At 42.7% G+C, this 27,547-nt stretch overlaps 1 protein-coding gene across 35 annotated transcripts in view; it reads right to left on the reverse strand.

Moving 5' to 3' along the window:
- The window catches only part of ABLIM1 (actin binding LIM protein 1), a 348,912-nt gene that overhangs the window by 129,055 nt on the left and 192,310 nt on the right, over window positions 1-27,547 (reverse strand). For all 35 annotated transcript variants that reach the window (XM_013983755.2, XM_021073372.1, XM_021073364.1 and 32 more), the window contains exons 3-4: window positions 7,575-7,758; window positions 2,165-2,274 (exon numbers count right to left, since the gene is read on the reverse strand). In XM_013983755.2, coding sequence (XP_013839209.2) covers window positions 2,165-2,274; window positions 7,575-7,758 — 294 coding nt within the window. The remainder of the gene's footprint in view (window positions 1-2,164; window positions 2,275-7,574; window positions 7,759-27,547) is intronic.

Genomic DNA, 27,547 nt, shown 5'->3' on the forward strand with positions numbered 1-27,547 from the left:
CGAGGCCAGGGCTCACACCCGCATCCTCATGGATACACTAGTTGGGTTCTTTACCACTGAGCCACCATGAGAACTCCCTGCTTCTGTTTCTTAAACCAAACAATGAGGAGGATTAGATGAAACAAAATACAGCCCCAAACTGGTAGTGAGAAGTCCCATCTCTAACCCCACCTTATTATGTATGGGATAGCTTGTGTGACCTTGAATAAGCCCATGGGCCTCAATTTCCCCACCTATCAAAGAAAATAATTGGACTAAAGAACTCCATCTGAATTTGAGCCACTCCCATTATAGGCCTATGGACATAATCCTCTATTATAGCTGTCACCCTATCCTGGGACTCATTAAATCCTCTTTTTCTTAACTAGACTAAAGAATTCCTTGCAAGCTTTTGGTAACATCCTTTCCAAGCAAGGCCTCTCAAACAAGAGAGTGCCTCTTTTCACTCTAGGTCACCTTCCAAGGACCTGCATGGGGCAGAGTAGGCTAAGAACAGTGAAGGACTTGAAACTCTACTAGGGGTCTAAGATCGTGCCCTGTTTCGTGCTCTTGTCCTACCCAGGCTGCTGTTATCGATAAATTTGTGGATCTGACATACAAATCCACATGCTAAGGATCTGGTCATGTGTGTTGAATGACATGTGACAATAATACATTTATTTTCTTCTTTCTTCCCAATGGTCAAAATCCAATTTCTATGTAAACACTTTTGGTCATAACATTCTTATTTTTAACAGGTATAGATTTTCCACTTTTAACAGGGAGATTTGGAATCCCTGCTATAAATTACACAAAATTCCTCTGGAACAGAAGTGGCTTATCTCATTCTTTGGTGCTGAGACTGGCAGGGCTTAAAGGCTTTTGTCCTAGGTCTCCAAAGACAGGCAAAATCCACAGAAAACAAGGCAAACCTCTGGTCCACATCCCCACGCCCCAGGAAAGAGATGGAAGTAGAGGTTCTTTGCTTGGTGCCCAGAGTTCAGAATAACGCTCACTTCAGAGTTAACTGACCCACCCAAGGTTATTTACTAGAAGAACTATTGCAATTGGCCACATTTTTATTTGGAGGGAAGGTGGTCTTCTTTGGATTCCTACAGGCCAGCCAAGCCCTTGTCATCAAGAATTGCAAATCCCGTCATGTATATATAGCTGTCCCCATACTTTGTTTAGATCTCTCTTTGGGTGACACCTTTTCAGAGAGGTCTCTGTGACCACCCCATACAAATGCAGACACATTGCCTTGCTTTCTCTTCTTACTTTCATTTTCTTCACGTATTAGATATTTCTGTATATGCACATATTATCTACCTGCTCCCACGAAAAAATAAGCTTCCCAAGGGTGCTGAGTGTGTTTTGTTCATGCCTATTTCTCCAGCATGAACAGTAACACACATTGTAAGTGCTCAGCAGATTATCTGTGTGATGAATGAATGTCAGAAACCCTCCAGGTGAATAAAGAACACTTAAGGGTAATAAAGAATAATATTTTTTTTTGTCTTTTTTTTTTTTTGTATTTTCTAGGGCCGCATTCACGGCATATGGAGTTCCCAGGATAAGGGTCCAATGGAGCTGTAGCCGCCGGCCTACATGAGAGCCACAGCAACTCCAGATCCGAGCCGCGTCTGTGGCCTACACCACAGCTCACGGCAACCGCCGGATCCTTAACCCACTGAGCAAGGCCAGGGATTGAACCCGCAACCTCATGGTTCCCAGTCGGATTCGTTAACCACTGAGCCATGATGGGGACTCTGAGAATGGGCACTTCTGATGTAACTTTTTTTTGGCCACACTTGTGGCATGCAAAAGTTCCTGGGCCAGGGAGCGAGCCAGCACCACAGCAGCCACCAAAGCTACAGAAGTGACATCAGATTCTTAACCTGCGGAGCCGCCAGAGAATGTTTTATAATTCTTTCCCTTTCATTTACCATCAAAATGCACAGTTTAATATCCAATTCTATTTCTTTCCTTTTGAAATAAGGAAGATGCTCCTCACTGCATGGGTTTTAGGGCAGGCTTCTCCACACGCCACGTTTTACAGCTGAAAAATGCCTCAGACAGGACTGCTCGTGTTTCTCACTGCTAGAATCTCTAAAAAGGAAGGTTCCTGCCTAAGCTACCTTGAGGTAAGAAGGAATTCATGTCAACAGGTGGCCGGGGCACTTACTGCTGGGGCAAGAGGCTTCTTTAGGGCTGGAAGACATCGGCTGTGCACAGAGCTGGCAAAGGCAGTCTCTCCCATTGAACGTGACTCGGTCTCCGGGTGGAAACGGGCGCCTGGAGACAGAAAGACAACGCCCTCAAGGTTATTCCAGCAATTTCATATTTTTCCCCCGCTCACGTCTTCTGCTTTGCTGGCCTCCAGTGCCAATGCATTACTTGGAGGAGCAGCAGCCAAAATGTCTGAAAAGCCGTCTTAACCAAACCAGCCAGCTGGATCCAGTCCAAACAAATAAATGTGCCTCATTTTGAGAAGGAAGGAGAAGGTACTGCTTCCACAGGCAACCAGAGGCATCCACATTTACCTCCACTCATCACAGGAGGGATGTTCCAGCAGGGCACACAGTAAACATTTCCATTTTCCAAATGGACACACCTTCCTGAAGAAATACTTTAAATGCCATAAATTCCTATTCAAGCTTCAGGCCCTTCCCCAGGAGAACTGGTTACAGGTCAGGCATTAACTCCTTTTTTTTTTTTTTTTTTTTTTTTTTGTCTTTTTGCCATTTCTTGGGCCGCTCCCTCGGCATATGGAGATTCCCAGGCTAGGGGTCCAATCGGAGCTGTAGCCACTGGCCTATTCCAGAGCCACAGCAACACGGGATCCAAGCCATGTCTGCGACCCACACCACAGCTCACGGCAACACCGGATCCTTAACCCTCTGAGCAAGGTCAGGGATCGAACCCGAAACCTTATGGTTCCTAGTCGGATTCGCTAACCACTGCACCACGACGGGAACTCTTTTTTTTTTTTTTTTTTTTTTTTTTGTCAGGCATTAACTCTTGAAGTCCCTTAGATCCATGTGATTCCCATCTGAACTGGACTTTGTCTTGGATGTCTCAGGGGGCAAACTGAATATTTCACGGTGCTATGGACCCCGTCCCTTACAACATGGAGACATATAAACATGCTCTAGATATTTTTTTACAAATGAGCGTTAGCTTCTTTTCGGAAAATTCCCTTTCACATTAGATATTCATCAAGAACAGCACACACTGCCCAAAGATTGCCTTCAAAAGGTAAGTTATCAGGGTTGTTTCTCCTTCCAGGTCGACAAGTAGATCGCTTTTTTGAAAAGTCATTAGTTAAAAAAAAAAGAAAAGAAAAGTCATTAGTTAATAGCCATGGGACGGTTTCCACCACTGCTTACTTGCAATTGGCCAACTTGCCAATAATCTTCAACATGAGTTTTCAAATGTGTGATTCTGCTGGTTAAGAAACGCAATGCGCATAAGCCAAACATCCCCACACATCTGAGTCAGAAGCCATTTCTTTAGAACAAATTCAAGCTTCTGGGTGTGGGTTGTATTTTTCAGAGCTGCTGTCCCTTCTTTAAGTTGCCCTTTGGCCGCCTCACAGTTGGACATTAACTGTCATGCACACACAGGTGGTAAATTTGCATTGAAAACAGCTCCCCAAAGGAGCTTGGTGCCAGGTATCAAGAAGAGTTTTAAACTTTCACACCATCAGATTTTAGAAGTGCTGCCTTGAGGTGGTCTCCTTTTCTTGCCTGGTGCTGCGTTACTTTCTATTGCTCAGAGGAGGCTCAGAGAGGTTAAGCAACTTGCCTGGATTGACCAGCTAAGGAGACCAAACCAACAGGCAGGTGTAGGTGGTGCCCACCAACTCAGAACGTGCTCTGTCTTTTACAATCAGAGTCACACAAGTGGATCCCAGTGGGCCTACTGCTTCACACTCATTAATTAAAACAGAACAAACCTCCCATCTGCCCTGTAAAGTGGCCATCAGGGAGTGCAGGGTTCATAAACACAATAAGCACAGGTTCTGTGCCTCTGATCAAGGCCGGACGAGGGTGAGGCTATCGAGGCACCTAGGCCACAGCATCGAAAGGGGCCCTTGTTCTCAGGAGCACCTCGTGACCTGAGAGGGAGCACCCCTTTAAACTGTGTGCCCAGGAGCTTCCCCCACCTTCCCCTATCCAGGCCTTGCCTCAATCTACACCTAGATTTTCAGGCTTGAATCCCACATGGTTGTCCCAGAGGTCAGTTCTCCCCATGGGGGCCAGGTCTTCAGAATTTTGAGTTTTGTTATTTTATAAATGACCCTCTTCAATATTCTCCCATTTCCCTATGTCCTCTGCCCACATGGGTTTGCTTCTTTCCGTATGTGCATGAATGCTTATAATAGAAAGAGAAGTGGATTTAGAGTCTGAACACCTGAGCTCAAAGCCTGGCCTTGCAATGTGAAGGACGGGGAAAAATCCCTTAAACCCTGCATCCCGCACTCATTCATCAGGAGGGCGGCTAGCTCATGAGGGGCCTCACGGAATTGCTCAGAGGCTTAAATTAATCGCTACATGAATGCAGTGTGTAAAGTAAAGGAGACCCCAGTGCAGGGAGAATCAGTGTCATTTAGCAGAAACAGTAGCAGCAGCTCTAGAGCAGCCATGGTGAGATCCTCCCGGCCGGCTCCACTGTCCAGGGACAGGGCGATAGCTGATAAATGTTTCTCCACCATGACCAGTTTTAGAGGATGACCGCTCACGGTCAGGATAAGCAGGACTCCTACTTAGAAGGCCCAGGGCCTTCCAACCTGGCTGGGTCACATCATAAAACCATCATAAGGGATTGGGGGCAGAGAGGCTAGAAGTGAATATTTTTAAAGAGCTCCTCCCGAGGGGATTCCGGCCAGCATCCTGGTTTGGGGAATCATTCGTACCCAGGTCACAGCCTCCCATCTTACAAATGAGGCGATTGCTGTGGAAAAGTTAATTCCCATAGGTCTCAGATCCACCCAGGAAGTGGGACCAGAACTTGAGTCTTCCAAATGCCAGCCCTGGGCTCTTAACTAGGCTGTGGGCTACAGCCTGAACAGGAAGAGGTCAAGAGGAAACCTTGCTTTTGATTAAATACGGAAAAAAAAAAAAAAAAAAAAAGAAAAGAAAAAAACGAAACAAAACAAAACAAAACTGCAGCTCACTAATCCAGAATTTTAAAATTATGATTTAGGAGTTCCCATCGTGGCTCAGAGGAAACAAATCTGACTAGCATCCATGAGGACACAGGTTCAATCTCTGGCTTCGTTCAGTGGGTTAAGGATCTGGCATTGCCGTGAGCTGTGGTGTAGGTCACAGATGTGGCTCAGATCTTGTGTTGCTATGGCTGTGGTGTAGGCTGGCAGCTGTAGCTCCAATTTGACCCCTAGCCTGGGAACCTCCATATGCCACAGGTGTGGCTATAAAAAACAAAAACAAAAATAAAACAAAACAACATTATTATTTAAAAATATATAATGGAGAAATGGACTAAGAGCTACAAAAACTTATTAAAATGATTTTATTATGAATATTTCATCTATATCTTTTTATGATTTATCCATGAGTATACCTTTAATTAATTATAGAGAATTAAATTTACCCTTCTAGCGTTTACATTTCTCTAGCTTAGAAACAGGAAATGCTGAAAAACAAAACAAAATACTTCCTCTGCACTGTAGTTTTTAAGAAGTTTTAACAAAATGGAGCACCACTCCAAAAGGCATGGGTTTGCCCAGTTGGTACGGGTCAGTTAAGTAGCTGATCCTTGGTTTGTGAGTCTCCTCATTACAGGAATCAAGCCTATTGTAAATGCTATAATGCATAGCGCTCAAAACACAGCAGTGAAGCCACCATACTTCCCCACTCACACTTCACAGTTTCCTTCTTCTCTCTGACTGATCATTTTATTATTATTATTTTTTTTGGTCTTTTTTTTTTTTTTTTTTTTTTTTTTTTTTTTGCCTTTTCTAGGGCCATTCCCGCAGCATACAGAGGTTCCCAGGCCAGGGGTCCAATCGGAGCTGTAGCCACCAGCCTATACCAGAGCCACAGCAACGCGGGATCCGAGCCACATCTGCAACCTACACCACAGCTCACAGCAACGCCGGATCCTTAACCCAACGAGCAAGGTCAGGGATCGAACCTGCAACCTCATGGTTCCTAGTCGGATTCGTTAACGACTGAGCCACAACGGGAACTCCTCTGACTGATCATTTTAATCAAGCTGCTTTGTGCAGTCAAGATTTAACCTTGGTCAATGATAGATGCCTAAAGAGGAGTAGTTGGCAACTTTCCCCGCCAAAAGAACAGATTGTAAATATTTTTGTTAGGCTTTGCGGATCCTAAGGTTTCCGTCACAACTATTCGACTCTGCCACTGTCACTTGAAAGTAGCCATAAACAATATGTTAACAGATGGGCATGGCTGTGTTCCATAAAACTTTATCTTTAAAAACAAGTATTGGGGACTTCCCGTCGTGGCACAGCAGAAATGAATCCGACTAGGAACCATGAGGTTGTGGGTTCCATCCCTGGCCTCACTCAGTGGGTTAAGCATCCAGCGTTGACGTGAGCTCTGGTGTAGCTTGAAGACGAGGCTTGGAGTGGACGTTGTTGTGGCTCTGGCGTAGGATGGCAGCTGCAGCTCTGATTAGAACCCCAGCCTGGGAACCTCATATGCTGTGGGTGTGGCCTTGCAAGGACAAAAGACAAAAAAACAAAAAACAAAAAACAAAAAACAGGTATTGGGTCCATTTTGGCCCATGAGGCAGTTTGCTCACCTTAGTTATACAGCAAATGAGACTATTTTACCCATCCACACACATAAGAACTGACATTTCCAAATAAGCCTCATCTTTCCAAGTCTTTATGCCATTTCTTTCCATGTTGCCATTGCTCAAAATGTCTCAAAACCTAGCGCTGCTTTCACATTTGGTTTCAAGCCACTTAAACATCAGTCATATTATTTAGTAGGGGACATGACACAGAAAGTTTCGCAATGAAATTACTTTTTGGCTAAGCCTGATAATACAGGAGGAAAATAAAAACATTTAAAGGCATATCAGAAAAAGTATTTTAAGACGAATATCATATAATACCACTTATATGTGGAATCCCAAAAACTGATACAAAATGAACTTATTTACAAAACAGAAGTAGACTCACAAACATAGAAAACCAACTTATGGTGCCCAAAGGGGACAGGCTGGGGGGAGGGAAAAATCAGGAGTTTGGGGTCAACAGACACACACTACTACATATAAAAGAGATAAACGACAAGGACCTTCTGCAGCGCATGGGGAACTATACTCAGTATCTTGTCATAACCTATAGTGGAAAATAATCTGAAAAAGATTAGTATATGTTGTATATAATATATACGTATTGTATATATAATTGAATCACTTCGCTGTATGCCTGAAACTAACGCCCTGTAAATCAACTATACTTCAATTAAACATTTTTTTTTTTTTAGAAAAAGAAAAAATATGTCAAGGCTAAGTCCAGCTCGAGCCAAAGCGCACATTCCAAGCTTGGACGGCAGAACCCAGCCCCATTCTGTTGGGGGAGCCACACTTACTTGCAGATGGTACAAGCAAAGCAGTTGGGATGGTAGGTCTTGCCCAGGGCGGTCACCACCTCTCCTTCCACGAACTCCCCGCAGCCGTGGCAGCGTGTCCCATACATTCTCTGGTAGTCCAGCGTGCACAGATACTCTCCGTTCTTTATGAAGAAGCCCCCCTGGGCCAGGTCACAGCCGCACACTGTGGACAGACAAGTTCACATCTGGTCACAGTCTGTCAAGGCTGCTGGGCAGCACTGCCTTCTACTGCATCCTGCTAACTTACTCTATGATCTCAGCGGTTTGGGGTTCGGGGAGGGGGGGACTGGCACAAAGAGCTATTTATTGTTGGGCTCGGACTTCTCTCTTGCCTCCCTCCCCTTTTGATTCCCTTCCCTTTGGGAGCTATGCAATATCTCACAAAAGCAGAATCCACTGGCTGGGTCTCAACAGCTTTTGTGATATGTCTAAGATGTGGCGATATTTAATCTTTGATGGAAAGATTTTTGGTTCATGCTGTCTCACATAGGAACAAAACTGGCTCTGGCACTGCTCTTTGGGAAAGGTACCCACCGCTTGCCCACACAACTGCTTGGTTTGGGCCAAAACTGTTACTGAGCTGAGTAATAAATTCCCACTCTATCAAAAGCAGGAGCTGAAATGTCCAGTGTCTATTTTTTTCACACTCTGAAAATACTTTCCCATAGTTCTGAAAAATTCAGACATTTATTTCTCTCCTTGTGCTGTCCGTAGCATACGCCCATTATTTATACATTACAAAGAGAGATAAAAATGAACAAGCAAAAGAGAAAAGCAAAGGGAATGCGTCCAAGATAAGACCATTATTCAGGGACTCCATACACGCAAATGAGACTGCTTTTCAATGTCTCGATTTTGGCATCTCTTTCAAAACTGTGCAGCTGTGAATTGTGGAGATGGTATGAGAAAAGCAGGTCCTGGGATGCCAGGTCTGCATGGTCAGACAGGACCAGGGCAAGACTCAGCAACTTGTCCAAAAATAAAGCCAAAGGCAGCCCCGAGAGTAAAGATTTTCCACTGCCAAGTCACTGGGAAGCAATACCAAAGCCGGAAATCTCCAATCTTAGCCTCTCTAGTCCCAGGGTTGGAGGACTCCTAACAATTCAGGTCCTTGGGCAAAGGATCCAGGATTGGTCTTCATTATTCCTGCAAGGACCTGAAATAGGCACTCAGCTGGGATGGAGACGAGGCAAGTCCAGTCACTAAATTGCTTTTGCAAGGACCTATGAGCTCACGTCCAAGGTTCCTCTGATAAGTTCCCATGACTCATGAATGCATCTACATGAACTAGGGTTGAGCATCGTGATTCTGACTGCCTCTGACATCCCCCCTCAGTTAGCAGTCTCTAATTACAAGCTCTTAAAGATATTCAAGGTGACAGAACTCACAACAAGCTTTCCACTGTGGCTTCATCTGTCTTTGTTTAGATCAACACTCCAGAGCTACAACCTCCTTCTTTGCAATTTATGATCAAGTAAGCCAAGAAGATGGCCTGAGTCCATCGTGCCTGAGAATGGCCACCATACAAACACCGCTGTGATCACATTACCTGGAAACCAGCTCGTTCACCACCTGCTGCCTCCCAAACCTGCCAGCGCCCCCACTGTCCTCACACCTGCTTCTTCCTTACCTAATGGGTCCTGGGGGTCTAGGGAATTCAAGTATGCACCACCCTCACGCTAACTACAAAGTCCTTCAACAATAATAAGCACAGTCCTGAGGGTCAGAGAACAGCTTGGAAATTTCTCTTCAATGTTTTTCTCTGTATTTTTAATTTGCCTACAACAGGGCAAAGCACTTTATGGTTAAGAGTCCTCAGCTGTACTTCTTCGGATTTGTCTTTAGGAAGCTCTCACCATGGTATCTAATGCAAGACTAGGAACCAATTTTTGAATTAAATCCATCCTCAGAGTTCCCGTTGTGGCTTAGCAGTAAGGCATCCAACTAGTATTCATGAGGATTCCGGTTTGATCCATGGCCTCACTCAGTGGGTTAAGGATCCAGCATCACCGTGAGCTGTGGTGTAGGTTGCAGATGTGGCTCAGATCCTGCATTGCTGTGGCTGTGGTGTAGGCCAGCAGCTGCAGCTCCGATTCAACCCCTAGCCTGGGAACTTCCATATGCTGTGGGTGCGGCCCTAAAAAGTAAAAAAAGAAATTAAATCCAGCCTCAAACTTGGCAGATTCCCACTCATTTCACTGCCTCAGGGGCATCAAACCGTTCTGATGACTCTGTTGCTCTTCCAAACTTGGGTATGGCTCAAAACCAGGCAAGGTGACAAAATGATGCATCTGGACTGCTAGTAATCCCTTAAATCTCTCTTTGAAACACCTAGGGTAGGTTTAAAAATTCATGGATCCTTTATATAAAGATCTGGCGGCAACAGAGTACTCTTTATGCTGATACAGATTGCTGAGGCAGCTTCAAAGCGAATTCCAAATGTTTTAGAAATCTCTGTGTTGACTGCTTGCTTAGGGCACCTCGAAGTCCCTCCAGTTCACATGGTTTTGTGAAATTGACTCATACTCTCCTTTAATAACAAAGGCTTTAAGAGACAACAAAGTCCTACTGTAGAGCACAGGGTACTATATACCCAATCTCCTGGGAGAGACCATGATGGAAAATAATATTATAAAAAAGAATGTGTATATATATACATATGACTGAGTCACTCTGCTGTACAGCAGAAATTGTACTACATTGTGAACTGACTACACTTTAATAAAAAAATAGGAGTTCCCATCGTGGCTCAGCAGTTAGGGAACCTGACTAGCATCCATGAGGACATGGGTTCGATCCCTGGTCTCACTCAGTGGGTTAAGGATCTGGCATTGCCGTGAACTGTAGTGTAGGCAGCAGACACGGCTCGGATCCCGCTTTGCTGTGGCTCTGGCGTAGGCCAGCGGCTACAGCTCAGATTCAACCCCTAGCCTGGGAACCTCCATATGCCTCAGGGTGTGGCCCTAAAAGACAAAAAAATAAAAAAATAAATAAAATTTTAAAATAAAGTCTTCATTTATATGAACCTAACATAGTCTTAAAAGGAATTTGGGGAGCTCCTGTTGTGGCTCAGCAGTAATGAACCCAACTAGTATCCATGAAGACACAGGTTCGAACCCTGGCCTCCCTCAGTGGGTTAAGAATCCGGCGTTTCCATGAGCTGTGATGTAGGTCGAAGATGCGGCTCAGATCCAGTGTTGCTGTGGCTATGGTGTAGGCCAGCAGCTGCAGCTCCAATTAGACTCCTAGCCTGAGAACTTTCATATGCTGCTGGTACTGCCCTAAAAAAGACAAAAAAAAAAAAAAGGATTTCATAATTATTAAGAGATGCCAAATTATAATCAAACTGTGTCCCTTTGCAATTTGATGTGGCTTAGTCCTTAAATTCAAAGCAGTGGCCCAAACTGGCTTGCCAAATTGTACCACTGTTCCTGCTGGTTTATACACAAAGAAACCAGCGTTTGCAAACAGACTCGCATAGGGAGGGGTCAGGAAAGGCACACACAGCAGACAGTGAGAGGGTCTGTTCTGCTCGGACCTACGGGAACTTAATATCATTCCGTTTCCTAAGAACGGACTAGATGGGGCGTAATCTCAGACTCTTCTCTCTCTTGCCTCCCCACTTTCCTGGCTTGTTCCTCCTCCTCCTCCGACTGCAGCTTCTCAGTCTTCTTGGCCAAACCCTTCAACGCAGATGCCTCCCTTGGAGGCCACCTCTGTCCTCTGGAACAGAAGGCCTCCCGGGAGCAGAGGTCATTCACTCTCACAGCTTTGACTAAGACTTTGTGCAAAGGCTTCTCAAGTCAATGTCTTTTCTTCTTTTTCTTTTTTTTTTTTTCTTTTTTAGGGCTGCACTGCATCATATGGAGGTTCCCAGGCTAGGGGTCAAATCCGAACTGCAGCTAATGGCCTACGCCACAGCCACAGCAACACCAGATCCGGGCCACACCTGCAACCCATACCACAGCTTGTGGCAACGCCGAATCCTTAACCCACTGGGCAAGGCCAGGGATTGAACCCATATACTCAGGGACACTATGTCAGGTTCCTAACCCACTGAGCCACAATGGGAACCCCTCAAGCCAGTGTCTTTATCTGTGACATCTTCCCCAAGCTGGGCACACACAGCATGCCTATCTGGTACTCGGCATTTTCCAAGCAAATCCTATCCTCTCACCTTCTCTGTTGCCTCTTCTAAAACCTTCTGCTATTCTTCTATTCCCTCTTTCAGTAGAATGGCAGCATTATCCATTCTCCCACTCTCATCACACAATTTTCAGCTGGCCACTAAATTCCCATCCATTTTCCCAAGAAAACCTTTCTTTGATCCATTCCCTCGTCTGCCTTCTTGCCACTCTATTCATCACTTTCCTGTACTAAAACGGTTTTATTACAACAGTGTTTGTACCAGGAAAAAAAAAAATCCCTGGAAACAACTCAGATTTCTATCAGCAGAGCAATAGTTGGATAAATTACCATATATCCATGGAATATCTGTGGAATTTATATTAAAAAGAATGGATTAAATCAGTATCTATAACCTAGACACCTGTCCATGCTATATTTTTTAAAAAAGCAAATTTCACAAAGAATTTGAACAATCCCATTTTTAAAAAGTCAACATGTTTTTACGAACGATGAAAACCGAGTTAACACAAACATAGGGTTATTAAAGTGGTTATCTCAGAACCAATTATTATTATTATTATTATTACTTTTGGGGGGGGTGAGGGAGAAAAAGATAGTTTTATTGCTTTGCTAGGCAAAGAGGACCACAGCAGGCTAATACCTTAAAACTGTGCACCAGAACCAATTATTATTAATTTTTCTTCACATACCTATGCGTCAGCTCACTTTTAAAAATCACTTTGATAAAACACACAACACACATAATATAAAATTGACCATCTTAACCTTTTTTTTTTTTTTCTTTTTAGGGTCACATCCTCAGCATATAGAAGGTCCCAGGCTGGGGTCAAATAGGATATACAGCTGCTGGCCAATGGCACAGCCACAGAAACTCGGGATCCAAGCCACCTCTGTAACCTATGCCACAACTCACACCAATGCCGGAGTGCCAACACACTGAGCGAGGCCAGGAATAGAGCCCACATCCTCGCAGATACTAGTCGGATTCATTCCCACTGCGCCATAATAGGAACGTCTGCCATCTGAAGCATTTTTAAGTGTACAGTTCAATGACATTCGTGCATGCATGCACTTGTGCGCTCATCACCACCATGTATCCACAGAATATGTTTCTTTTTGCAAAACTGAAACTCTGAACCCATAAAACAGTAACTTCCCATTCTCCCTCCCTCCCCCAGCCCCTGGCAACCACCACAGTACTCTCCATTTCTGACGATTGGTGCCTCCTACAAGTAGAAGCTCACTTTAATGGAAGGTCTATAATGTCCTGTTTATCACATCGCCTAGAATGGTGTCATGCCTATATTTAAGAATAAGTAAGATGCAACAAATTGTGAGGACATATTTATATAGCTACACTGTTTTTTAACCAATTTATGCATTTCATATTTTACTTATTTTCAGAGGCTGTATTATTTTTGTTATTCTTACCAGTTAAGTTATTCTTTTTATTATGCTATATAAAATATTTAATGGTATATAAGGCTTTCTTCTTTATAAATTTTAGTTGCATAATATACACAATTCTAATATAATGCTAATTTTTAAAGAAAAATTGAAATGTAATCGATAATACTAAATAGTAAAGATGAAAGCCATACAAAATGGGATAAAGTATAGAATAAATTTCCTATTTGTCTCAGCATATTTTCCATTCCACTTCTCCAGAGGGAGTCACTTAATCTGTTTCTTAAGATCCATGATATAACAACCTGGGTGAATGTAATTGTGTTTAAATATATGTATTTTATTCTGTAAAAAAAAATTAAATTAAAAAATAATAATACATTAAGAAAAATTGGAGTTCCAATCATGGCACAGCGGTTAACGAATCTGACTAGGAACCTTGAGGTTGCAGGTTCGATCCCTGGCCTTGCTCATTGGGTTAAGGATCTGGCGTTGCCGTGAACTGTGGTGTAGGTTGCAGACGTGGCTCAGATCTGGCATTGCTGGGTCTCTGGTGTAGGCAGGCAGCTACAGTTCCAATTAGACCCCTAGTCTGGGAACCTCCATATGCCTTGGATCTGGCCCTAAAAACACACACACCAAAAAAAAAAAAAAAAAAAAGAGAGAGAGAGAGAGAGAGAAAGAAAGAAAGGAAGGAAGGAAGGAAGAAAAAAGAAAAGCAAAATTATCCAAAACTTGCAAACAAGCTAAACGAGAGAAGTGTGTTCCTCCAGGGTCATGCCAGAGTGTTACCGGGTCACACAGGATTATCTCATGACCCAGGGCACTGGATCTGTGTTTGAAAAGCTCTTTACTACTGATTGAACGCCCAGACTTTGAAAGTCAAGGGTAACTTGGAGATTCTTGTCCAGCAGAGATTCGGGTGATTTCTGTCCAGGCTTACTGTCAGGTTAATCAGGCATCTTATCCTGATATTCTTTCTTTTTTTTAAAAAAAATTTGTTATTAAAGTATAATTGATTTACAATGTTCCTTCAATTTCTGCTGTACAACAAAGTGACCCAATCATAGATATATACATTCTTTTTTTCTCTTCATACTATCTTCTATCATGTTCTAACCCAAGAGATTGGACATAGCTCCCTGTGCTGTAGAGTAGGACCTCATTGCTTATCCATTCTAAATATAATAGTTTGCACCTACCAAACTCCATATCCATCCCATTCCCTTCCCGCTGGCCTCTGGCAACCACAAGTCTGCTCTCCATGTCTGTGATCTGTTTCTGTTTTGCAGATAGGATCAATTGTGCCATATTTTAGATTCCACATATAAGTGATATCATGTGATATTTGTCTTTCTCTTTCTGACTTCACTTAAAATAAGAATCTCTAGTTCCATCCATGTTGCTGCAAATGGCATTATTTTGTTCTTTTTTATGGCTGAGTACTATTCCTCCGTGAAAATGTACCACATCTTCTTAATCCATTCATCTGTTGATGGACATTTGGGTTGTTTCCACTGACATTCTTTCCAGAATGCCTTTAAACCCACTTCCTTGGTTCTCCTTTGAAGCAGCTTTACTCCTCCAAGTTCCCTCATTAATGAGTTGAGTAGATCTTTGATATATACTCATTTTATATTTGTATGAGAGTCATGTAGTTAACTTTTTGAAAATCACACTTTGACAAAGGAGTTGCTCTTTTTAACCAAAAAATATCTAAAAGGGAACATTTGAAGAAAATTTTTTAATGTTTGGTCTGTTTTATATTAACAGCTTAGCAAATACTTTTACCTGGGTGCACAAAGTAAAACTTTTCTATCCAAATGATCACACAATCTCAATTAGTAAGGTCAAACTTCAGTAGGTTATATTTAGGTTTTAACATTCAATGCTCATTTGTCTTTGCTGTAGTTGAAAGTTAACCTATGCCCTGGGAAAAGCATAGATTCCTTTCATAAAAAAAAAAAAAAAAAAAAAAACCAGAGCTGCTGTGGAAAGAGATTAATTGCTTTCTTCTCAATGATTAATAATTTAAAATGTGTCCCACTCATGGCCTCCTGAATCTTGCCCCCTTTGCTGTCACTAAAGCATGGCCACAAGGAGCGATATGTTATGTTCTTGAATTCATTCTCTGCAAACCAATGAATACCATTAACTAGTGAGGTAGGAATATGTGTATCAAAGCAACGTTCTATAAAAGTTGTGAAATCAGTAAGGGCACATTTAAAACTCTTCAATTTTTTTTAAAAAAGTTAACAGGAGCTGCCTGTGCTATAAAAATACCATGGAACAGGAGGGGGGGAAGTATGGAGGTGTCAAATAAGGGTGAAAACAGAATAGTATTTTAGTGGCATGAACAGGATTGTAGTGACAACTATTTCTTCAACTTTCTAAGAACAGCAGTTACATTTTATGTGCAGCAAGTTCATTTCAGAGATGTTCCATCTGTCGACTAGTTCATTTGGCTAAAAATTTAGGAGAAGAGGTAACACTTAAAACTCTGCCCAAAGGGCGCTTGGGGGTAAAACACAAGAGACGTTTTCTTCCTCTAGATCAGGAGACCGAACATCTCTGCTGCTCTCGTTGGGGTTTTAATCAAGTCATCCCAGCAGGAGAGGGAAGAATGTTAAACAGACGTGATCAATGTTTTCAATTTCGTTTCGAGCAACACAAGACACAAGAATTCTAATCGGGGTCTAGGAGCCTTAGGTGGGTTCTTTCTTCCCTTTTCTAGAGCAGGTGTTGGTTTTTTTGGTCTGGCACTCTGCCAGCTGATCAGCCCATCACGAGGCATGAAGAGCCCTTTTGAATTTGACCCAGTGGAGTGGAAGCCCTGCATGGCTGGACCTGGGTTACACCTGCTCATGTCTGGTAATAAGGACCGTTTGCTTCTTTCTTTCCCTCCCTCCTTCCTTCCTCCCTTCCTCTCTTTTTTTTTTTTTTTTCCGCTATCTGTAATTTTTTACTCCCAGTTTTATTTACATATGATTGACATACAGCACAGGATAAGTTTAAGCTACATAGTATAATGATTTGACTTACATATGTTATTAAGTGATTATCACAATAAGTTTAGTGAATCATCTCAAATAAATGCAAAAATAAAGAAATAGAAATTTTTTTTTCCTTGTGATGAGAAATCTTGCAGTTTGCGTCTTTGACTTTCACTTATAACGTAGAGCAGTGTTAATTATATTTATCCTGTTGTACGTGACATCCTTGTTCATATTCAAAATTGGTAGTTTGAACCTTTGAACTCCTTTCATCCAATCCCCCCCTCCCCCACCACCTCTGGTAACCACACATCCGATCTCTGTTTCTATGAATTTGTTTGAAGTATAATTGACCTACACACTATGTTAGTTCCTGATACACAACATAGTGATCGATATTTCGATACATTTCATGATGATCACCACGATAAGTCTCATTACTGTCACCATACAAAGAGAGTGTGTCATTCTTGACTCACACTGTGCATTTCATGTTGGTGGCTCATTTGTTGTGCAACTGGAAATTTATACCTCTTAATCTCCCTCATCTATTTTTCTCTGTTCCCCTCCCTTCCCCCCTGCATCCACCTGTTTGTTCTCTGTATCTACGACTCTGTTTCTGTTTTGTTCTGTTCTTTTTTTTTTGTCTTTTAGGGCTGCACTTGCAGCACATGGAGGTTCCCAGGATAGGGGTCTATTCGCAGCTATAGCCACCAGTCTACGTCAGAGCCACAGCAACACAGGATCCGAGGTGTGTTTGCAACATACAAACCACCTCTCACGGCAACACCAGATCCTTAACCCACTGAGTGAGGCCAGGGATCATACCCACATCCTCATGCATGTTGGTCAGGTTCGTTAACCACTGAGCCATGACGGGAACTCCTGGGGTTTATATATATATATATATATTCTACATATAAGTGAAATCATACAGTATTTGTCACTCTCTAGCTTGTTTTACTAAGCATAACTTCCTCTAGGCCCACCCATGTTGCTCCTAATGGCAAGATTTCATTCTTGTGGCTGAGTAATATTCCATTGTGTGTTTGTGTGTGTGTGTGTGTGTGTGTGTGTGTGTCTCATATCTTCTTTCTCCATTCATCAATTGATGGGCATGTAGGTTGCTTCCATATCTTGGTTGTTGTAAATAAGGCTGCAATGAACTTAGGAGAGTATGTATCTTTTATAATTAGTGCTTTTTTCCCCTGGAGTGGATTTCCTAGGCGTGGGATTTCTGGATCATAGGATAAATCTATTTTTAATTTTTTGAAGAACCCCTCTACTGTTTTCCACAGTGGCTGAACCAATTTACGGTCCCATCAGCACTGTAAGAGGTTGCCTTTTCTACGTATCTTTGAAGGGCTGTGTCTCTAGAATTTCTACTTTGCAGTTCAAAACCCTATTCTTCCCTGCCTGAGCAAGCATCAGCCCTCCTCCTCCCACGAGCCAGAGCTGGGAGTGGGACAGCTGCAGGGTATAGACCCTCAAACACTCTGTTGGCAGACTCGCACAATGAATACCAAATACTTCCCATCCTCTTCCTCTCTCCTCTACTCCAAATAAATTTTAAAAGAATTTTATTCCATCCCAGATGTTATTCTATTCATTCCCTCAAGGCCTTTCTTTATAGAAATTACAAAGGTAGACCATGACATAGCCTCTTCCCAAAGCTCCCCATTCCCATCCCTTACTGGGTGGGGTCTCACTGAATCAGACAATCAGATTTTGATCTGAAACCCAGGGCAATGTGCTTGAAAGTACCATACACTGCAGCTTCAAAGTACTATATGCTGTAGCCTAGAGCTCAAAATAGCTGAACAGAGAGACTCATAAACAATAATATGAGGGGGCAGCTTCCACCAAAAATAACTATTAGCTAATGCATCATCCTGAAAGCCAATACTAAGCCACTAGCCTCAAAAACAAATTTAAATAGTTTTCACATTAACTTCCAAATGCCCCTCAAAATCAATGATCATTTCTGGGAAAGAAGACAGAAGGCCAACCAGAGGGCAAAATGAGGCCCAAACCCAGGCATTCGAAGGGTCGATTAACGCAGACTTTGAATTTACAAGAGTAAGTCAAGAGCCTTGGTTGAAAAGGAATCATTTTGGAACCTCTTTTATCAATAAAATATTATTTGTTTTTTAATGCTTGTTGTGGAAAGTCATGTGCAAGTGACACTAACTGGTTATTTCAACACCAGTTCAAATAACAAAGGTATCACTTAGAATAATCTATCTCACTCAATGTACTGTTACTGTTTTGGTTTGGTTTGGGTCCATAGCACAAGTGTGAACGTCTTCTGTGATAGCATAGATTACTTAACCATCAGGAAATATCATACATAAATGCTGAAAATGTGCAAAGGCAAGAAATAAAAAGCTGTCCAGACTCAATAGGACCTTGCTCAACCCAGGTAAGCCGATCTCAAAGTAGGTCACCCTTTTGAGTTATGGGCACACAGGTAAATTTTAAGATCTGTGTACTTTCCTCTCCCTTTCCCTTTTTCAGTCTCCAGAAATAGCCGGGTCATGTATCTTTGCCTTTTATGAACTCCCAGACACCAAGGACACAGTGAGTTACATGCATGCCCATAAGCTGACCCTACAGAAAAAGATAAAGGCCCAGATGCATCGCCATTGTTGCCAGCAACCACAGCACACACTTAGCACAGGGTCTATTAACCCTGTTAATGGGCTTCTTCTCTGTGGTTTCTCCCACCCAATTTATCTTACACACCTTCTCCAAATTAATATGGGAAAAAAAACAAAAAAACAAACCTGCTTTACTCTGCAAACACTTTGACCTTTCATCAAAGGCCCTGGCACCTACCAAACATTTATCTGACTCTTCTAATCACCAGTCCTTTACCCTAGACAAACTGACCCTACCACCGCCTCCTCTTACCTCCTGCTGAGGCCCAGCCCAACTGCAACCAGCCTCCCTGACCCCACTCAGGTTCCACCTCATGAAGCAGCTGCTTGCCTCCTCCAGTCCCCTCCGGCTCTGCTTCCTCCAGGCTCAGAACCACTGCTGACATTTGACTCTTGGTAGATGTTGTCTTGTCTCTTATTCCGCGACTGTAATCTTCTCTTTATCTCCACCGTAAGCTTATTGAAGGCAAGATCTGCATCTTATGCTATTTTATATCTTTGATGACACTTAGAGAGAGGGAAGCCTATTGACCCTTTCCTCCTATTTCATACTGCTTTCAACCAGGCTGGTGTCTGGACAGTGTGGGTGGAGCCAAGTTCCTCTGGCACCACATAAAGAGCCGGTAATCCTGTCTTTGCTTCTGAAAGTACCTAATTGGCATCAAGACAGTGGTGCCAAGGTAGTAACTCCACACTCTCTTTCAACTTCTCAGATCTTGTAAGACTCTGAACTTCCTTTGCAACTGAAATTGACTGCAACTCAACCACACAAGAGACCCGTTTCCATTCACATGTACTATGTGTAGGGTTAGACGAGGCTCTGTTTTGCGTTCAACAATGCCCAGGAGGCCCTGATTACAGAGAGTAAGACTGTGACTGGTTCAGTGCTCCATGATTTATGGGAAGGAGAAGAAACCAGAATGGGATCACAGGGTGGCAACAGGAGAAATTAAAGGGCTGGGACAGAACACTTAAGAAAAAAAGAAGTAGACGGAATTGGGATTAGGCCAAAGAAAAAGAGGTCGGGTAATAATGGTCTTTGAGTGTCCAGTGGGTTATTTTAAGGAAGTCAATAATTAGCTCTTTTCCACCTAAAGGACAAACTGGGGAAAGTTTGCTTTACGTGTATGAAGAGCTATGGGTCAGACAAAGCTTATAGCTATTACTATAGAGGAGATAAGTGAGAACAGGCTCCCGTACTATATCTACAGTGAGAAAATATGTACCATAGAATAAATGGCCTTTCCACTCAAGTTAGCAAGTGAACTTATCTTAAGGACAATGTGATAATGTTACTTTCTTGACCATACATCTAAGCCAAATCACAGAGATTACACCTCAACAAAAAGAGCATCAAATTTACCATTTGACTGCTTCCAAACTCCATTTTGAAAAGGAGATATAAACAAAAGAGTTAGTTCTTATAGCATATAAATTAGATAAGTACAATTTTTAAAAAACTATCCGAACATAGAAAACCTTAATCTTTATATTCAACCCCGACCCCTCAATTTTTATCCACGTTACTCCATAAAAATCCTTGCATTTTATAAATACACATATTTGACCTAAAATGATCCTGATCTGATAAACATCTTATAAACTCTAACATGGCAAAAATGGAAAGTGCTATTGGAGATGGGTTATTTATCCCAAGCCCATCACAGAACCCAATCTTTAAAAACTAATGCTTAAAAAATACATTGCAATCCACTGTAGACGTTGTAACCTGCATTTCTATTAGTTTGGAAAAAAAAACACTCTAAAAATACTTTGATGTTCATTGGCTATCTTGATGGATTGAACATTGTAGATGCCAAGGGGTCTTTAAAAGCCATCAAAAGGTAGCATTTTCCATACCCTCTAGCACATAGTTAAAACTCACATTGCTAAGTAGCCAGCGTCTCTATTAAAACATGATTCTGTATAGGATTTCTGCCAATGCTATCTCGAGAGAAGAGCTCCCATGACCTGATTTTTTAAAATTTCCACAGACATCCAACGTTCAGAAGTCTTTTTAAAACTATATGGCTATAAATCATATATAACACTAGTTCCATTTTTGAAAAGGAATGACGTTACTCTAATTAATGTTTAAAACGTCATCTTTCAAATGACAATAGGAACGTTGTGGTCCCATTCATTTTTGGCAAGAAAGCTGCTTGCCCAGATGAAGGCCAGGGTCAACTCCAGCCATACCACTGTCTTCACCACCCGCTTCCTTGAACAAGGCAGCCCCTATCCCTGATCACAAGTAGCATGCTCCTCCTTTCCAGTCCTGGGAAGGTTATTCTGTTTTCTGGTGCATCCGTGCTTTATCATATCTTGTCCCCTCTTGGCAATATCCCTGGACCATTCAGCTCTAGGTGATCTTTGCAGCCTCTGACTTGTGGCACTTGCACTCTGGACCACTCACCCGCCCTGTCCTACCAACCGTGGCTCTGCCAGCAAGCACACTTCTTGCCACCAGACCACATGCTCTTCAGGGGGAGGCACCATGGTATATGGAGCCTAGCACAGTGACTGGAGAGAGAGAGATGCTTTAGAAACATTTCCCATGGTAAACATGTGAAGGTGTCAATATTCCCAGGCTGATTTATGCAAAAATTAAGTGACTTTCAGTAAGAAAAAGAATGCAGATTTGCTCTTTGGAATAATGATGTCCATTTAGTTGACTTTTGCTCCAAGGAGAAATTAAGTGGCTCTTGTATTCTCATCCTTTACATGTCAGCCTTAACGTCTCTTTCCAGAGAGGTTGGGGTGGGGTAGAGAAGCCTTTCTTGGCCACCTGCCCCATCTCTCCACCACACTGTTGCTCAGGCAGATTTTTTTTCCCTTTTATTGCACCAATCACAGTGGGTAACTCGTAATTTTACGATTATTTCAACGTCTGTTGAATATCCTGTCTTAGTCCATTCAGGCTGCTATAACAAAATACCACAAACTGGCTGGCTTATAAACAACAGAAATTTATTTTTCACAGTTCTGGAGACTGAAGTCCAAGATCAAATTGCCAGCTGGTGAGAGCCCTCTTCTTGGTTCAGAGAGCGGTCTTCTCGCTGGGCCCTCATGTGGTAGAAGGGGTGAAAGAACTCTGGGGGTCTCTTTCTTTTTTTTTTTTTTTTTTTCTTTTTGGTCTTTCTGCCATTTCTTGGGCTGTTCCTGTGGCATGTGGAGGTTCCCAGGCTGGGGTTGAATCGGAGCTATAGCCACCGGCCTATGCCAGAGCCACAGCAACTCAGGATCAGAGCCATGTCTGCAACTCACACCACAGCTCACGGCAATGCCGGATCCTTGACCCACTGAGCAAGGCCAGGGATCGAACCCACAACCCCATGGTCCCTAGTCGGATTCGTTAACCTCTGAGCCACTACAGGAACTCCGGGGGTCTCTTTCTTATAAGGGCACTAATTCCATTCATTTGGGCTCTACCCTCATGACCTAATCACCTCCCAGAGGCCGCATTTCCCTAACACCATTGGGGATTGGGTTTTAACATATGAATTTGGGGAGAACACAAACATTCAGTCTATGGCATGACTCTATGAAGGCAGAGATCATGTCTGACGTATATATATATATATAACCTGATTGAGTATTCTTGAAAAAAAAAAAAAGGTTGTTGCATAAATGGTAATTCATCCTCAGAATTTTACCTTATAGATTCGCTAGGGTTTTCATCACTGATGGTCACTGACTTCAGTCTCCAGCAGATAACTTGAATAAGCGGGAGTTCTATCCCTTGCTTCTTTTTCCCCATTCAGCATTTCATAGGACATATCTCGATACCAGGACTTTTTCCATCTCCATATTACTAGTCAGGTATGTTTAGACCATAAATTTTTATATCTATTTTTTAGCTGAACATTTTGTACCTACATTACATATTTAATGAGGTTGTTCTAAAGAAAAGCCCAAGTCCTGGGAATTTCACAGGCCATGAAGGGCCATGATGGAAAATCCTTATCCGAATGGTTCTGAAGAGACTATTAATATTACCTCCACCCAAATCCCCCGCCCCATTAAATCACCATCAATTCAAAGCCCATGTCCAACAAAGCAGCGGTTCTCACATATGGTGGGCTTGATACTTAGAGAGCTGGTTGGAAAGGGAGACCTTGACCACTGAGATGGTGATCAGGGAACCTGGGGTGAGACCAGGAATCTGCACCATCAACCAGCATCAGGGTTACTACGGGGTAGAAGCTCCTTGGACCTCGCTTTTAAAACTCTGCCCTCAATAGTTTAATGCCTCTCCAGGTATCTTTCATACCATATTCATATCTTCCAGCACGTCATATCTTTTGAGGTTTTTGCTTCTTACTAAAGATTCAATAAATAACGGGAAATTCAGAGTTTTAGAAGCTGCCAGGCAGAGCAGAAAGGCTGTCGCTGGCTCTTAGGTACACTGTAAATACTCCTTCCTGGAGAGGAAGTAGGACCCACTCAATGGCGCTGCAGAGCTATGTGATGGGACATGGGGTGACCTATAGGGAAAGGCTAAGGAAATATTCGTTTGAATCGCAGCAAGATATGTGAAGTTACCCCACAAATGCTGCTTCCATCACAGACAAAGGTAACTCAATTCTTTCTGCTTGGGTTTAATGTGGATAAGAAGGTTTTAGGGTGCTTATCGCATTTGTCAATTGATCTTATCAACCAAGGAAGAACATGAAAAGGCACCCGACCTTTGCCATCCAGCTGTCACTCGGTGGATAATACCTCTTTAGACACCATCAAATCCCTTCTCAGATTAAATACAAAATAAAAATGACCAAAGTAGAGTCAGTTCCTATAAGATACTTTTCCAATTGCAATCCAGATTCACTAATTCAATCTAACTAGTGGGAGACAAATCTCACGGTAACGGTTTAAAAGTTTGACTATATTTACGTAGTAAGTGCTGTTCTTCTTTTCAGTAGATGTCATGATTATAAGACGGTGTAACATTTGAGTCCTAAGACCACACTGAAAACTGCCTCATCACTTCAGATGCAAATCCAAGCCTCCTATCAGAGTCAGTGTTTTCCCAGCTTTCCCTCACGTACCACCTTCACTATATATATATATATTTTTTTTTCTTTTTAGGGCTGCATCTATGGCATATGGAAGCTTCCAGGCCAGGGGATGAATCAGAGCTGCAGCTGCAGGCCTACGCTACAGCCATGGCAACATGGGATCCAAGCCACATCTGTGGCCTGTGCCGCAGCTGTGGCAACACTGGATCCTTAACCCACTGAGTGAGACCGGGGATTGAACCTGTGTCCTCATGGATACTATGCTGGGTTCTTAACTCACTAAGCCACAACTCAGGAAACTCCACTTCACTATTTTTTCGCCCTCATTTTTGATTAATCTATTCTGTTTCCCTAATGCCTTAAAAAAAGTCAGCTCACTTTTATTAAGTAAAATTATTTTAAAAGGCAAGTCTATCACTACCATAAATCAAAGCTTCCAGGGCCCCTTTCCCTCTACAGAAAGTATCTGTAGAAATAAATAATTTAATAACGTAATTCCATTTGAACCTTGATATCATTGCCTGATCAAGGCCCTGGGCCCAACAGCTGTTCCCTCTTTGTTGTAAAGATCTCCTGCTTCATGAAATTAGAAGGATTGAGAAAAGGATTGAGGAGAGAATATTTTTTCCCCTGGATGAGAAATGCTGTGTCTGGGAACCACAAAAATAATTTTCTCCTTCCCACACTTAAAAAGACATTGATTGCAATCAAGCCTGGGTGACCTGGATTTAATAATTTGGAAATAATAATGTGTAATTAGTACCAATCAATGGTAAACACTTCATTCATTCATTCATTCACTCCACAAATATTATTGAGTGCCTAATGTAAGGCAGGAAGGGCTGCTGTGAAAACCCTGTTGCTGCCTACATTCCAGCAGAGGGAGACAGGCAACAAACAAGCCTAACACAAATCACACATAAATACATATATATGTAAACACACACAGATACACAGACACATATCTATACATGTCAGATGGTGTCAAAGATGATCTCATTGATGAGTGACATTTGAGAAGAAACCCAAAGGAAGTGAGAGAGGGCACTAGATACTTTTTAATCTGGATAAAAAGCTTGTCAAAAAACTCTACTTAAAAGAGACACATGCACCCGCATGTTCATTGCAGCACTATTCACAATAGCCAGGACATGGAAACAACCCAAATGTCCATCGACAAGGATGGATCGGAAGATGTGATATATACACAAGGAATACTACTCAGCATAAAAAGTATGACATAATGCCATTTGCAGCAACATGGATGAACTAGAGACTCTCATCCTGAGTGAAATGAGCAGAAAGACAAAGACAAATACCATATGATATCACTTATAACTGGAATCTAATATCCAGCACAAATGAACATCTCCTCAGAAAAGAAAATCATGGACTTGGAGAAGAGACTTGTGGTTGCCTGACTCGGGAGCTTGGGCTTATCAGACACAACTTAGAATAGATTTACAAGGAGATCCTGCTGAATAGCATGAGAACTTTGTCTAGATACTCATGTTGCAACAGAAGAAAGGTGGGGAAAAAATGTAATTGTAATGTATACATGTAAGATAACCTGACCCTGCTGTACAGTGGGAAAACAAAAACAAAAACAAAAAAAAACAAAAACAAACAAAACAAAAAAAAAAGCTTGTCAAGCAAAAGGAACAGTAAGTGCAAAGGTCCTGAGGCTGCTCAGTGCTTGGTTTGTTTAAAAACAATCAAGCAGGCCAGGCGAGCTCAGCAGAGTGAGCTGAAAAGAAAACAGTAGGACCTGAGGACAGGGAGTACCAGTTGTAAGGGGGAGGGGGTGGGCTCAAGGGCAGATTAAGCTCTGTGGATTTCATTCTGAAAGAGGAGGGAGCTCCGTGAAAAGGCGGCAGGAACTGGCTTTATTTTTAAGGATTTTTCAGGATCACCTTAGCTACTGCATTGAGAATAATCTGCAACGAGGGGGAAAGGGCAGATGATGGGGGACCTGACACCATTATTAGTCCTGGCAAGGGATGATGTTGGCTCAGAGCAGGATCAATATCTTTGGGAGACAGTAAATGGTCAGGTTTTGTGTAAATTCTGAAGATAGGGCCAAAGGGGTTTGTTGGTAGAATACCTGCATCATGTGAGAGAAAAAGAGGCATCAAGAATGAGGAGTCAGGAGTTCCCATCGTGGCTCAGCAGTAACAAACCCGACTAGTATCTATGAGGATGTGGGTTCGATCCCTGGCCTTGCTCAGTGCATTGAGGATGTGGTGTTGCCATGAGCTGTGGTGTAGATCGCAGCCACGGCTCGGATCTGATGTGACTGTGGTGTAGGGCAGCAGCTGTAGCTCCAATTCAACCCCTAGCCTGGGAACCTCCATGTACCACGAGTGTGGCCCTAAAAAGACTAAATAAACAAACAAATAAGAAAGAAAGAATGAGGAGTCAGGTTTTCAGCCTGAGCAATGAGGAGAAAGGTCTGGACAACTTCTGAAATTCAAAGACCGGAGAAGGCTGGGGGCGAGGGTGGCGCTAGTAACCAGGAGTTAGGTTTGGGAGGCCTGCTGGAGATACTAAGGCCTTCGAAGATTCACGTTTAGATTGCAGGGGAGAGGTTTAGAGTTGGCAACAGTCAGGGCACAAATGGTTCTTAAACCATGAGACTGGATGAGGCCACTAGAAAGTGGACAAGAGATGAGGTCTGAGCATGAGGTGCTCCGGGGTTCAGGCTCAGGAGGTGAAAAGAACCAGTGACAGGGCTGGTTCACTGCTTGCTTTAGAAATACCTGAGGAGTTCCCTTCATGGCGCAGTGGCTAACAAATCTGACTAGGAACCATGAGGTTGTGGGTTCGATTCCTGGCCTTGCTCAGTGGGTTGAGGATCCAGCGTTGCCGTGAGCTGTGGTGTAGGTTGCAGACACGGCTCGGATCCCTTGTTGCTGTGTCTGTGGTGTAGGCCGGCAGCTACAGCTCTGATCCAACCCCTAGCCTGGGAACCTCCATATGCTGTGGGAGCCCTAGAAAAGGCAAACAGACAAAGAAAGAAAGAAAGAAAGAAAGAAAGAAAGAAAGAAAGAAAGAAAGAAAGAAAGAAAGAAAGAAAGAAAGAAAGAAAGAAAGAAAGAAATGCTTGAGGAATATTTCCATCCTCCTCCCTCTTCTATGATAGGAACACTCCCCAAAACTTGGCTGTTGCAATCTTTTCCTCAGAAAATGCGTTCTTCCTTGATCGGCTGAACTTCAGCACCCCCTTTCTCAAAAAATGAGCTCTCATGGACATGAACTGAGAGTTGTCAAGAACTATAAAGAACTTGAGATTTTACCAACAAGCTACGTTAGCCCATCTTGGTTTCAGGGATGCTGGCAGAAGACATGGAACTCCTGGGTCAAAAGCAAAGCACTTCATGACCACAGCAGGTGACGAGTTTCATGTTTATTACTGGTTCCCCACGACCCCCACGTCCCCCAAAAGCAAGAGAAGCAGGTCATCAGGAGGCCGCATGTGCAGTGGGTTTGAGTCACCCTGAGCTTAGGAAGCCCCAATCTTTTGTAATAAGCTGCAAGCAAATCTACCCAATTTTTGTTCCAGAGGCAAAGACATTATCTTTACAATACTAGACAGCAGACAAATCTGTCCTCTATGCCACAGGGAAACTCTAGCTCTATCTTCCAAGTTTGTTCCTGTACAAATGTCCTTGAAAAGATAATTCAGGACAAAAAGCTACCAGCACCTATGCTCCCAAGAGACACCC

Source organism: Sus scrofa, chromosome 14 (assembly GCF_000003025.6).
Source record: "Sus scrofa isolate TJ Tabasco breed Duroc chromosome 14, Sscrofa11.1, whole genome shotgun sequence".
NCBI classification, from domain to species: Eukaryota; Metazoa; Chordata; class Mammalia; order Artiodactyla; family Suidae; genus Sus; species Sus scrofa.